General features: G+C 43.1%; 1 protein-coding gene across 1 annotated transcript in view; it reads left to right on the forward strand.

Moving 5' to 3' along the window:
* Positions 1-14,699, forward strand: part of GAB3 (GRB2 associated binding protein 3) — a 453,955-nt gene that overhangs the window by 402,123 nt on the left and 37,133 nt on the right. The window contains exon 8 of the mRNA XM_085608146.1: positions 9,319-9,421. Within this exon, the coding sequence (XP_085464272.1) occupies positions 9,319-9,421 (103 nt within the window). The remainder of the gene's footprint in view (positions 1-9,318; positions 9,422-14,699) is intronic.

Consider the following 14,699-nt stretch of genomic DNA (forward strand, 5'->3'; position numbering starts at 1 on the left):
GAACACTTTGCACTGTCAAATAACAATAGTAACACCATTTACTTGCTATTATGATAAAGACTGCTGGAGAAGCAGCTAGTTTTCAATAACTGGGAGGATGTCTCAGTGAGTTGAATGGTTGCCACTGAAATAAATGCTGATCAGCAGTGCTTGAGCCAAAGTAGGCTGATTTAGGGCCCGATTAGAGCTCAGCAGATGGGAGATGACGGATATCCCGTCTGTCATATTACAAGTGCATCTTAACCTATGGTACTTGTAATATGGTGGACATGATATCCGTCACATTCGTGATAGCGTAACCTGTCCACCAAACTCTAAATCAGGCCCCTATTCTTTTATAAACAGCACTAATAAATGGTTGGAATGTGGTATCTAGCACTATGTCAGAAGCAAGTTATCATTGTAAAGCTACACTCAAATAAAATAGCCAGGTGTGTGAAAGGGTAAGCTCTGGAAGAGAAGTCTTGACTTATTACTAGGGCCACTGAAATTATGTGGCTGGAGAGGGCAAAATTATGCAGCAGGATGAGTACATTTTGCTGCAAGAAAAGGCAAATTATGCGGCACAATGTAGCATGTTTTTTATAGTATTATTTCATTTTTTTTTCAGTTTTAAACTTGGTAACACTGTCTGGGCATTGGTTGCACCTCATTACTACCATTTTAATACCCAAATATAGCACTAAGCAACAAAAAGGTGACCGGTCCAGCTTTGGAAAGAACCTTCCAGTGTGCTGCAACACGTGTCGCTGCATTTTCTGTAACTGTTAAGCCATTTATTTATTTACGGATTTGGACCGTGCATAGCTGCCCCAGCCACGGGGCGTCCCAGCGCTTCCCAAAAAACAAGTGCCAAAAGACTACTCCAACCAACACAAACCAGATTACGCCGGGAAAAGCCAGGTCTTTAAATCCTTTTGAAATATCATATGATTCTGAAGTCCTCTGATAGAGATGGGGAGGGAATTCCACAGGTGGGCTGCCTGGACCTTAAAAGAACGTCCACCAGCTCTGACTCTTTGAAAACGAGGGGTTCAGGCCAATCCCGAGATGGCAGAGTGAAGGGGGTGATTCAGGATGTACTGAGCTAACAGATCCCTTAAGATCGGAAGGCCTTGTTGTGTCAGAATTTTATGGGATAGACACAAGGACTTAAACTGACTTCTTTTGGCTATAGGCAGCCAATGCAACTTAGGTAAAAAATTAGATACCGAGCAGGACTTAGGAAGTGCCAGCAACGCCCGAGCCGCGGCATTCTGAATTCGTTGGAGGCGTAACATACACGATTTATTGGCACCTAGATAAAGGGAATTGCCATAATCCAAACTAGATAATATTGTGGCCTGGAGAATGGTTTGGCGAATTTTTGGTTCAAAATATCCAAGCAGGGGTTTCAACCCCCTCAGGAGTCCAAAACAGACCCCTACAAGGACTTTAGATTGTGTATCAAATGAAAGATCCCTATCTATCCAGAAGCCCAGATTCTTAACCGCCTCTTTGGGCAGTGGCGCTGGTTTAAGTTTATCCGGCCACCACTGTTCTGACCAGAGTGCACTATCTCTCCCTAGCACAAGAATTTCCGACTTGGCAGCATTAGGCTGCAAGCAATTGGTTGTCATCCAGTCTGAGATCGCTAACAGATCCTCTTTAAATTTAAAAAGGTTGTTTTTACAATTTTTTGAAAAGGCAATGACTAGCTGGGTGTCATCGGCATAAGATACCAATGACATCCCTCTACTTTTTGCAACCATTGCTAGCCATTTGAGCTAGAACCAATATTTTTAGGGGTTAAAATCTGAAGATTATGTGGCAGATGATGGATTATGTGGCAAATGCGGCAAATCTATAAATATGCGAAAAATGCAGAAGCCGCACAATCGCATAATTCCAATAGCCCTGTGTAAATCTAATCCAATTACTCTGTAAAACTGACCCTACTGATAAGTGAGAGTGGGAACTTCATGGCATTAACACCAGGTCATTGTATTTGTTTTCTTTTCTCTTTCAAAATCAGAAGAGACTCCCTTCACATTGGCAAATCATGTACCTAGAGAACCTATCAACAACTCCTAGAAATATAAAGTTCAAAGACATAACAAACAGTTATAACATTGGTCTGAAAAAGAGGCTAAGCAGTGATTGAAAAATGAATAAGCCATGTAGGTGCTAATATAAGGTTCATGCATGTCAATGCATGCATCAAGTACATTTTAGGTCTGGCCCAGGGCCAGCTTTCGATGCCTCACAAGCCTTATGTAAAACAAAATCATAAAATAAAAATAAATAGTTATCAAATCATGGCAATTGTGAATGTGTAAAAATCCAAAGTTCTCAATTAAGGTGTTCCTTATGGCTGGATACTTTCTTCTCTTTTATTCAATATCTACATGCACCCTCTGACCCAATTGTTGAAGAAAGGGGATGTGAACATTTTTATGTACACAGAAGACACACAATTGATCTTTGGGGTTGTGAAGGACCAATCAAATACTTCTTTTGTAGCGCAGAGCTTCTGGTATGCTCATGGTTGTCACAGAAATGCTTGGAATTAAATCCAGCGAAGACTGAGCTGCCAATTCTTCCTGAGGACACAGGTGCCCTGGATTTGTCTGACCTGGCCTTCAATAATGGACCCTTATCCTCCTACACAACAATCTATTATTTGGGAACCTATCCTGATGCTAACTTATATTTGGCCCTCGTGATTCCAAGATTTCAAGCATCTGCTTTTTCCATTTGAAAACTGCATGAAATACTCTGCCAGTCACACATAATAGGTTCCATGTTTCTCTGATCAACGCATATGTTAAGTCTCGCCTCGAATATGGCGAGGCGACTCTTATCAGATGGTGATAAATCACTGAAACAATGCGGCTGCCCATTTGATTGGTAGGGTTCCAAAATACCAACATATTTCACCTTTCTTGAAACAATTACATAGGCTTCTGGTCCATTAAAGAATTGTTATCACGTTCATAGTGCATAGAGCTGTTTTCCAACACTCCCCACATTTTATTGCATTTAAATTTTGCTGGGACAGGCACCCCCTGAGTTGAAGGTCGAATGATAAGTTTCTTCTCACTATCACTAGAACTGTCACCTTCGGCAACAGCGCCTTCTCAATTGCTGACAGTAGGAATAATACTTCTCTACCCTTATCCGTTTAATTTGAAATATTCACTTATTACACTTGAAAACATACTTTTTCTTAAATTAACTCTGCTACTGTCACTACGGTTAGCTTATTATAGTTCCAAGAAACAGTGGTGTACTGGTGCTGTATAAGTAAGCTTTACATAGCATAACTTACTTTGACTTTGAGTCATACCTCTTAATTTGGTCTGTTCGGCTCTCATTCATGTTATTTTCATCCATCACTGCATTCAGCAAAGGGCAATGTGTCAGCCCATTGCAACGTGCAACCACTAGCTGTCCTGCAATGTGACTGGCATCATTTCGCCTGTTCACATGTGCACATCTACTTCAAAAGAATGGTGTTTCATTGACCGGGCTGGTGCACCAATATATATTTTCCTTCCATACTTTTTATTTTCCATTCAGTATCTTGATTTTTTAAATCCTTGTGTATTTTAAATAAGTATTCGGGTTGCTGCAATTCAAACCCAATAGTCCCTTTCTTTGTGCAAATAAGAATCATATTTTTCCATTATGTACATAACTAAAAAGGGTCTCCGAACCTGTACTATGTACACCAGCTAGGAAATACTGCTATTGTTTAGTTCAGTTCAGTTCAGAAAAACTTTTTTTCGGTTGATAAGACCATAAAAGTAGATATATGAGAAATAAGCAGCTGGGTTTAAGCACATTCGCACTGCCTGAACAAGTCACTTGCGAGTAGTGAGTACGTTGCCCACCTCAAATAGTCAGCCGCTTAAGAGACTATAAACAATAATGATAAGCCCAAGATATGAGAGGCAACAAAAAAATATAAAAAATTTATTTTTTTGTTGCCTCTCATATCTTGGGCTTAAGACCATAAAAGTATATATACAGTACAATCCATTTTATTAAAAAATGGATTAATAAAAATAAACCATCCATCTTACATAAAAGCGTGCGCATCATCTTTGTATTTCATTAAGCAGTTTACAGCGACACGTTTCTGGATTTGTTGACCTCATTAAAGTGCATGTGCAAAATATGTACAATTACAATCAAGAGTTACCAAGAGAGGCAAACATGGGGTACAACTGTAAAGAAATAATACATTAAACAGAGATTCCCTGCCTTAGCCAGCCTGCGCCTCTCTGGCTGGCAATCAATGAAATTAATGGCATGATCAGATCATGATCATGATCAATTGACAGAGTCTGTCCAGGGTCTTTGCCACGTGGGACCCAAGGCCGACTACAGGATGTGAGAGGGGAGAGGGGACCCCAGCGGGGATCTTCTCTCAGTACAGTTCTCTAATTAGGTCCCTCTTTTACTGTAATTTAGACTGACCCGGTTTTTGGCATGTCTTTTTAAAAAATGTTTTGCAGTTTTATATAGTGTGGCTCGACCCGAAGGTAACAGTGTGTATTACATGAATACCAGTTGCAGCGTTTAGAAGCTTTGTTTTGCGGCTGGACATCCACATCTGTTTGATACTATGGCTTGAGCAGTGGGTGTTTTTTTACATTAATTAGGTGGGTGTGTGGTTTTATGTTTTGGTCTTCAAATCTCTGAAGTTCGTTTGGCTTACTGTGATACCAGGATATTTCCATGTCATAATATATTGAGAATCCTATACCTCCCATTGTACACTAGCGCCATCTTGTTGCCTTTGAAAAACAGTATTCAGAGCATATTATGCCGTTCGTCCCAGCCAAGCGAGAATCTGGAACTTTCGCACTTCAGGACACAATTCTTTTGCGTGACAATCTCAGGCATTGCAGTAATGTGGGGACATTACTGTAAATCCACAATTCTAACACAAGATGCGTGGCACTTGGCAGGGCCAGCACAGAATTGAATCCTGATTGGAGAATAGTTAGGAGCTTATCACAGGCCCCATGCATCTCCGTGGGCACCTTTGAAAGCAGACACTGCACAGCTCAGCTGGTAACTCCTTTCCAATACCAGTCAAAAAGAAAAAATCTGTCTCATCAGGAAGCATCAAGTGATTCCATTAATTAAGGCCAATACCGGCTTCCAAGCTTCCTTTACATTTGCAGATTGACCAATTGTGCACATTTACACTTCTTTCAGGCAAGTAGGCACCTTGGCAAGCGGGATTATTTAACAATACCTATAGAGTATCCATTCTAACCTCACGGTAATGGGCACAATGAGAGGAAGTGCTTGCCACATTTGGACTCCACCCCACTTGGAGTGGGAAAGGTAAAGAATCCTTTTTTATATGTAACCCTCAGACCCACTATTTAGTGTCATGCTTCATCATCGGGTTCACACTGACTCCTAAGGTCAGGGTGAGCTTGACTGTATTTCAGGGATCTCTTAAAAGAAAAAAGACTATGGGGTGTAACTTTAAGATAAAAATCCATCATCCACTCTAAGGTATCCCTTTATTGGCGGAGTGGATGGGGACGTAAAAACTAAATTATGGAAGGAAACTGTAGGATTTAATGGTCCTATGACCCTTGCTCGACCAACAAGTTTCAGCCCTACTCAGACAGGCCTGAAGAAATCCAGGGCTTTCGTCAGGGTGAATACAACTGTGGAACATGCCCCCAGTGACGCAGCTCTTTTCGTGATTGATTGATCATGTGTAGCATGCAATTTATAACTGCATGCACTGGCAGGTTTATACTTGCCACTGTTGGTACGACCTGTAAAAGAGAGTCTCATTTCAGATGGCATATACATTTCTAGGCTGTGCATATGGTGCTGTGCCTTTTTCATGTGCCATTGTGTGACTGTTTAAAATGTGTCATTCACAACTTCTCATGCATGTTACTATCATGTGTAGTGACCCCGCCAAGTTTATTCCATGCAACTCAACGTAGGCATTCACTTGCAGATCACTGCAACGTGTGACTTACTGGTGCATGAACACTCACCTCACACAATAATTAGGAGGCAAATTCATATGTGATAGTATACATGCTGTATTTATCTTTCATCGTTTTGTGCCCACGGTGTATGTTGCATTAAACATCAGACATTCACACGGGAGGCAGAGCTCTTGCTTGCAAACAAACATACAGGGAAATGGCATTTTTTTTGTAAAAAACGGATTTGTTTCTCCTATTGACTCACCCAAAGTTTGGGGACATATGACCCACAAGGGCAGGAGGTCAAAGGGTAACTCTATAGTCAAACCCTAAAGTAGTTAAGTAGTAAAGAATACAAGTACAAAGGAAGACATCTAATCAGTATTTGCTTCTTACTGCCAGTAGTTCCATCAATTTGAATCCACAATAAGAAACCACTTACTTTGTCAAGGGTCCCTACCCACACATGCACCTATTTGGCTCCTGCTCTACCCGGCTTGTGGCATCGTAGTTGGGTGAAGAGTATGTTTATATAACTCTATAGGTATTGTTAGTTCAGCTTCGGAAGGACATATCCCCCCTTCTCGTTTCTTATTTTAGAAAGTATCTCTCCATCCTCCAGGACTGATAAGTGTCCTTCCACTCCCAGCACTCAGTTTTCAAGAAGGATTGTTTACCTGTCTATTCGCCTTTGGTTTCACAACACAGGAGACTCCCTGCATTACACTTCAGCTGAAGCATTTCAGCTCACGGAGTTAATCATCCCGGGACAATTATCTTTTCATAGAAAGTAGGGGAACTGTTTTCCTTAACTTAAAAAAGTATGGGCATGTTGCACCCCTCCTATCCTGCCCACTTCGACCACTGGAAGGGACACTTGTAGTTGTTTGCGCAGGATGTCCACATCTGACTATTTTCAGCCATCTCTGAGGTAGTAAAGATGTACCTGTCTGTGTCTAGAAGGGCATGCTGCGGCACAGGAAGGGTGCTACAAAATACAGCTTCAGGTTTCGTATGCAAACGGGGAATGTGGCGACCTGCAGTTAAATAACCGTGAATGTGTGCATGAAAACTTTGCTACTGGCATATGCTGGAAGCTTCCATTAATCCTCAATCGGGGTGCACACATATTGTCACATCAGGGTACAGGGGCACAGGGAAAGTATAATTTGCCCAAGGTCAACCAATTTGGTAAAGCTGGAAACGCCAGATCATCCCTGTCACCCACTTGATTCAAAAATGCAGACGCAACCAGGTGTTTAAGAGGATCATCCCATAAAGTCAATGGGAAATTAATGCTTTTTTGGAGTGTAATATACGTTTGAGAAGTGGGTGACTCCATTAAAGTCTGGAGGCATGTTTGTCAGGCTGGTGAATCATACATACAGAGACGTGGTTCAGATGGCAGAATTTTAAGTCAAAATGGTTTAACAGTTTCCTGCCTAAAATTGCCTTTCCTTCAATAGCAGTCAATTGAGAGAATATACTCCCCAATTTCTTTTTCAAAATCACCCACTTTCCTCTTCAAAAATATTAGCATGCATGGTGAATGTAAGATGAAAGCGGGCAACACTCGCTAAATGTGAGTGAATTGAGAGATATTCCATTCAATATTGCTTGTTCGAGAGTCTATTACATTGCTACCATATTACATTTTGGGGAATAAAAAATGAGAATGGACCCTGTCTACTGACCCTCCCAAACACTGATGGGCCTCAACATTTGTTTTGAGCAGGTGCAGCATGGAGGCTCGGGTTCACAGCACCTGGTGTGCAGGCATGCAAAACCTTTTTGAAGTGGTTTCCACCTGTGTGCTCGTGCAGAGCATTGTTGCTTAGGCTGGGGATGCTCCAAATAGCAATGACCCATCATTTAACTGCTACATCCCAATATGTGGAAAACTTGCTGTTTTCAGAATGCGGATGTGGAATATTTCCTAAGTGAGAATGGTGTCAGAATTTACACATTCACTCATTCACCTATAGATTCCCCTCTGTGAGCTAAGCTCTTGCTCCAGAGATCTGTCTCTAATCTGCATGTCACTCATGCTTTAACTGTACATGTTCTATGAGTGATTATACTTGTCTGTCCCAATGGAACTGTTTTGCTCAGAATGGGGGGTTGCACTTGCAGCCTTCTGTGAATGTGGGAAGCTTGTCTTGTTAATGCCATCCTGTCCCAGTTCTGTGAGAAAGGAAAACTTTCACAGCTGTTGCCTGAATTTTATGAGTCCTGTGATGGCGAAAGCTTGCCCTGTTCCTACCCTGCCTAAATGTGTCCTCTGGAGAAGGAAAGCTTGCACTATTTCTGCTCAAGATGTACCTGTTCTGTGGAGATGGGGTAGTTCCACTGCTGGAGGAAGGTGTTTCCTCTGCTTCTGAATACAAATAGGATCTAAAGAGTTCACTTGTAAAACATACTCTATGCACACAGACTTTTCCAAAATATTTGGTGTGAGATGCCTGTGGTCCAATATGTTCACAGAAAAAGAAACATAGTACATTGGCTCTGCCTCGGTTTTTTTGTTCTAAATATTTGTATTTGCATTTTTAAGTAAAACAATGAAAGAAAAATAACACAAAATGTCGATACTTGCAAGCTTAGAGAGAGCATAGGAGTACAGTAATTACAAAATAACATCATTGAAAATATTGGGAATGTCAGGGGGTCGGATGCAAGTCGTGTTGAGTTAATGGGTGAGGACTAAATATTTGGTTACAGAATTATAGCTCTTAAGACATTTGGGAGTGGTCTGTCATTGGAGGACATTAGGTCTGCGGTTGGCTCCTGGGTACTCGACTTAGAATACATATCTAGAAACAACAAGCATTGAAAATGCAACAGGTCTCGCCTTTGATTAAGTTAAAGCCATTTGCTTTGCTGTACAATACCATTAGCAAAGCAAATAGCTTTAACTTAATAAAAGGCGAGACCTATTGCATTTTTGATGCTTGTTTAGCTATCTGGTTCGGTAATGGGGGGCACTTTTATTTTCGTGCCCCGGCCTGTTTTGAGTCCCAGTCCGATCCCGATTAGGTTTGCAGTGGACCTGTGCCCGCTCAGCAGTTTGCAGCGCACCAGTGCTCGCTCAGCAAACATAAACCATGCAACGTTCTACAAATGACTCATGACCCGTGAGTGACCTTTAGCAAGGTCATGTGCCCTCGGACGCCAGGCACGGGCAGGGTCATAAATCGCTGCGCTGTGTGAAGTGATGCGCCGCGGAGATGTATAAATAACTCAATCAATAAAACACACATTGGTTTATGCCTATAAGTCGAGTCAGGCGTTATCTCTGCGCATTCTTTACCACACGGCCTTGACACTGGCTTGTCTTGTCTTTCTTTTTGTCTGTTTCTAGCAATCGAACCAGCTTCATGGCGCCGGAGAGGGACTGCGTGAACTCCGCCAGAATATTTGCCAACTCGTGCCTTGGAGAGGAGGACGAGAGCTACATTCAGATGGTAATGTTTGCATTCTGCATACACACACGCACATACGCAAGCGATAATTACACGAGCAGCGAAGATTCTAGAATTCCGTGTTCAGAGGATGGTGTTTTACGGGTGAAGCGGCCCTTTCTTTGTCTCTCACCGAAATCGGATGTTTGAGCCAAGGACGCTCGCCAGGGATAAAAATACATTAAACAAAACGAAACTCTCTTTCCTGGAAAGGGTAAAGCGAGGCTCGCGTTGGGGGTGGGGGCTGGGAGTCCTATCGCAGCATTGATGAGACTAAAACAACAGCTAAGAAAAGAAGCAGTTTGTTTACCTCAGCCTGGGGTCACACAGCCCGAGGACTTTGAGCTCAGACAGTGCATCATGGGGTGGTCAGTGGCGTCTCCAGTGTGTCATCTGGGCCCTCGACCAAGACAGAAAAGGACCCCCCCCTCGACCACTGCACCTGCTACACCAGTGAAGCTCCGTCACTTGCCATGATTCAGGACAACAGTTAGGGGTTTCAGTTGTGCGCCTCGTTTGCAATGTCTGTCCGTCTCTTGTCTTGCTGCGCACCTGAGCCGATAACGACATTTCTCTTGGCAATTAGAGTCTGAACTATGAATCCCAATAGATTGGATAAGATGGCGTCGTACTCCTGCGTCTCGTGCCCCCCCATCTGAGCCTTGACAGGCTGAGGGCTGAGCCTGTGGCTCCAGGGGACTTGCGGCGGCTGCTCGTAGCCCGGGGGTGCACCGCAGGCTGCCCGCAAACGACCCTCGATGAAGCATCACGAACTGCGTCACCGAGAAGACCAGGAGACGCTCACACCGTCACCCGCATCGATTCTAACAGCCGACTGCATTCTCCAGCTCATTTCAGGCACCCTCCCCCCCCAAAGATTTGCACCTTAAAATGTTAAATAGCGCAAGCAAATTTAAGAATTAACTTGAGATTTAAGGTACAGCCTGTAATAACTAACTATAGATAAACTGATATGCAGTAGTGCTTTTAAATTTACATATCGAAAGGCAAGCAAGCCAGACATTACAAGTGTAACCGTCGGATTGAGGGGGAATTCAAGAGATAAATCCAAAGGGAATGTTCGGTTTGAAATTAAAACTCGATTATTAGCAAAGGAGCCTGATTGTGTCAGTACTGGTTTTCCAGCAGGATGTCTGTCTGCGTGATTCAGGAGGTTAATGCTCCTGTCTGCCAAAGCATGGTGCCCCAGTGGATCCCACTCATGTCTCCGTGGGTGCCGGCCCTGCAGATGGAAGATCAATGCTCCACACCCCAGAATCACAGATTCTAGAAGATATGGGGTTTTATTAGAGTTTGGTAGATGTGACGCTCAGTCAAAACTTAGCGGATATCCTGTGCGCTGTACAACAAGGACCAGCGGCTAATATGGCAGACGGAGTATCGCCCAAGTTTGTGACGTAATATCCGGTCAGCCAAACTCTAAACGAGGCCTTCAATGTCTGTTTTGTTCTATGGAACAGGCTGTGCCCGGTGCGCTCTGGTGGGCGCAGCTGCACATCAGGGGCACATTTTTCAAATCGCAGGCAGGACAGAGACCACATGGATGCCAGGGGTGGTTCTTCATACTTTCCACACATGGAGTCTTCTTAGCCTAGGGCTGTGCATGTATTTATACGTCTTGGTTGTTTACAAAGTAGGGACAAGCACTAAGCAAACTAGGGGCTTGCCCAAGTGCACCACCAGCACTCCCTAAAATAATACTTGCCTCGGAAAACCAGGCCTTTTATCTGAACCTGTGGGATACTGAGCAGCAGGGACAACACTTGCGCTCCCTAGGAGCACTGTGCTGCCGCTCTGTGCTAGTCTGTCCATGGCGCCCCGTAGCCCAACACTTACGCCTTGGTTTTGCTGCCTAGTATTCATTGGCAAGAGGCCTAGAAAATATTGGGGACACACCATTGAAGCATGCTTTGCATCATTTCACTTCTGATAGTGCACAAAACACGCATGTCTTGAATATAGCCTATGATGGAGTCAGCAGCCAACCCGCTTTCACCCCAGAGCCTCAAATGCCAGTACCATGAAGGCATCGCATCACGTTGCTGGCTAATGGACCAAAGGGATACAGGAAAGAAGGGATGGGAAAGAGAGAAACCCTGGAGACATTCTTCTTAAAAGTATTTCAAAACCCAATGGAAAGTCCGTCACCTATGTTACAACATGTTGAGCTTCGCCCTCTGTGTAGGGCCATCCCCAAACCGTCTGCCTTAACCCTCCTGTTTTTGTTGGCTTTTAGGACTTTGCACACTTTACCACTGCAAACCAGTGCTTAAATGCTTGTGCTCTCTCCTTCAAACATTGTAGAATTGGCCTACATCCAACTGGCTCATTTGATGTACTTGTAAGTCCATGTTACAGTGGCACCACAGGTACCCAGGGTTTGTAAATTAAATGGTAAGTGCTGAAGGAGGCTGCAAACCACCAAGAAAGGACGTCTCTGCTCAATGCAGGAACAAGTTGGTTTCCCCTAAGTTCAGCAAACACAATGCTATTCTATCCCCACCCTAACCCCACCCAGTCCATTGATCTCCCTACGACAGACAGAAACAGGTATGAATCACTTCCTGCTTGGCCTGGACATGCAGATGCTAATTACCCTTAGATGCCACCATTTGGGAACATCTAAGTAGGGAATTTTCCAAAAGATTGAAAGAGAATTCTGTTTGTCAGTAATTTGCACCGGAGTAAATGATATTTCAAGAGGGAGTTTCCCTTCTATATAAGTATAGTTGGAATGCATTTCTGCATATCCAGCATTACATCAGAAAACTTAGTATGCCTGTCATTTGTCATGTTGAACCATATGGTTATGGGATATACAGAAGCTGGCTATACCTGTTACCGAGTATTTGGGATCTAGGTAACAATAGCGCTGGGCAGGTGAAGAATGCTGTGAAAAGTAATTAAGCGCATAATTAGTCCATACTGCAATATGTTTAGCTAAGTGATAGTCAGATACACTGTAAATCGATCTACCTGTTATCTCTCTTTGTAAGGCCTCCTAAGCATGGATGAAATGAAGGCTGTGCTCAGTGGCTGTGGGTACACAGCATCATCTGGATAAGGTCCATGGCTAAGTCCACTAGCTGGTGTCTCTTTGCTTCCTAGTGACTTTCCCAGGACTACTATGTGTCTCTTTCCTACCTCCCCAGTTATGTGCTAGGACCGAGGAGGTTTCTGTATTTAAAATGCAGGGGTCTCCAACGTTTATAGTAAAAGCTATTTCTGCTCAAGGAAAGTCCTCCCGAAATACCAGAAAAGTTTAACATTGTAAAATAGTGACTACTTTTGAAACTTTACACTGCGAGCACCCTAAACAGAATTGTCACCCAATCATTTGAGGTGAGTTTACCAGCAGACATGCTAGGAAAAAGCGTATTATTATTAAATACCCCCACCTGCCTAATAAAATAACGGGCAAAGCATCACGCGTCCTATGGAACAATGGATATAACCACAGCAGTAGTCTCCCCAACTCATGTTGAATTATCATTCAGCTATCAGCTTTGCATGTGTTTTGGATTTGCAACTTTTTGTTTTCATCAGTATATAAGTTTCTGAATATAGACATAGTTTAAATACCACTTTCCATTTGGGGTAAACAAAGTACGTTTTCAGAAGAAAAATCTTTTCTGAAAAAACATAATTGTTGCCTTCAAAATCTCAGTTATCATTTGTAGGAATTGCAAAATGCTCAAATATCAGCTTATCCATTTCATCAAGTACTCATATGTACAAAGGCCTCCTATGTCCAGATTCTGCTTAAAATGCTCAGGTATTACAATCGTAACATGCGGATGCTCACCGTAACACAAAGGATGCCTGTAATATACCAATAAAGCCCACCATTATGCCAGCACCCACATTGTTTCAAGGCTACATAGCATAACATCAAGGATGCCACCATATAGCTGTCATGGCCATTATTATGTGAGGAGCGGTAACACTTATGTCACTGATAGCTAAAAGTAGGCCATTCATGATCCCAATATGTCAGAAGTAGCTGACATTATGCTACAACTAGACCAAGCTTGCCCAAAATATTCAAAAGTGATCATTATTATGCCATTGGCATTAATCCATGAACGGACACAATTGTGACAGCAAGTAACCCCTTTGATGGGGTGTAGCATATACTTTTGGTGGGTCCTGAGACCAGGTACAGCTTCCTGGGGGCGACACTGTTAGGGAGGGACGTAATGTCACATACACAGATAAAGGTGCCCACATGTATATGCTTCCACATAGATGAATGTACATGGGGGCCACTAATTGTCTTAGCTTTGGATTTACAAAAGCTCTCGTGCTGTTCATGCACCTCAACACATTTTCACTTTGACTCCTGCAGTCCCACACTGCGGTGGGTCCTCACCGGCTATTGCTCAGGCTACTTATGGCACTCTTCTTTCATGGCCAATTGTTCACACATATGGTGCGAATGGTACAGCAGAGCCTACAACATGGCCAGTCTTGTTATGACTTACCTAGATTGAGAGTGGTAATGTGGCAGACCCCATAGACTGACACACTGTGTGTTAACTTGTTATCATGTGGCCCTGCTAATTTGTTTGGCTGGCTGTTACTATAATGGCCTTGAAATGGTCAGTGCTGCCTTCTTTAATAAGCATAGACTCTCTGAATGAGCTACTGAGCTTGGTTTCACCCCTGAGAGCTACTTTGATGGTGCAGGTGAACTACCATTAGCCCCCAAGCTACTCCTTGGACACCCCTGATGCAAATGGACTGTGTGCTGAGCCCACAACCTGACCCCGGCCAGAGCATTGACAGATGTTGTTTTCTTGGTCTACTTATGTTTTCTTACCATATGTGATAATGGAGGAGCAACTGCGGTCGGGGTGCCTGGGTTCACTAGCCAGGCGTGACCTCCTTACTCTTTGTAGGGACGATTGGAGGTGGGTGGCATGAGTAGGGGCTGGCCACAGTGCATCTGGTTCCCCATCAAAGAGGAGCTGTGCATAGCCAAGTGGTAGCGGTGAACTGCATGGTGATGGCCAGTAGGGGCATGCTTCACCCACCCCAGGTAGACTTCCTTCTATGTACTACAAAGGTGGCCCTTTTACAGCTGAATATATTTTTTAATTCAGCTTTTTAGCTTTAAGATCAATAGTTCAGTAGAACATGTTTGTTTCATAGTAGAGATTCTTGATTTAGAAAACATTTCCTAAAGCAATTTCCTTTTAACCTTTTTGAGCGGTCCAAGGTTTCCTGTATTTGTGAACAATTTTGCTGCATTAGCAAA

The sequence above is a fragment of the Triturus cristatus genome, chromosome 5_2 (genome assembly GCF_964204655.1).
Source record: "Triturus cristatus chromosome 5_2, aTriCri1.1, whole genome shotgun sequence".
Taxonomy (NCBI): domain Eukaryota; kingdom Metazoa; phylum Chordata; class Amphibia; order Caudata; family Salamandridae; genus Triturus; species Triturus cristatus.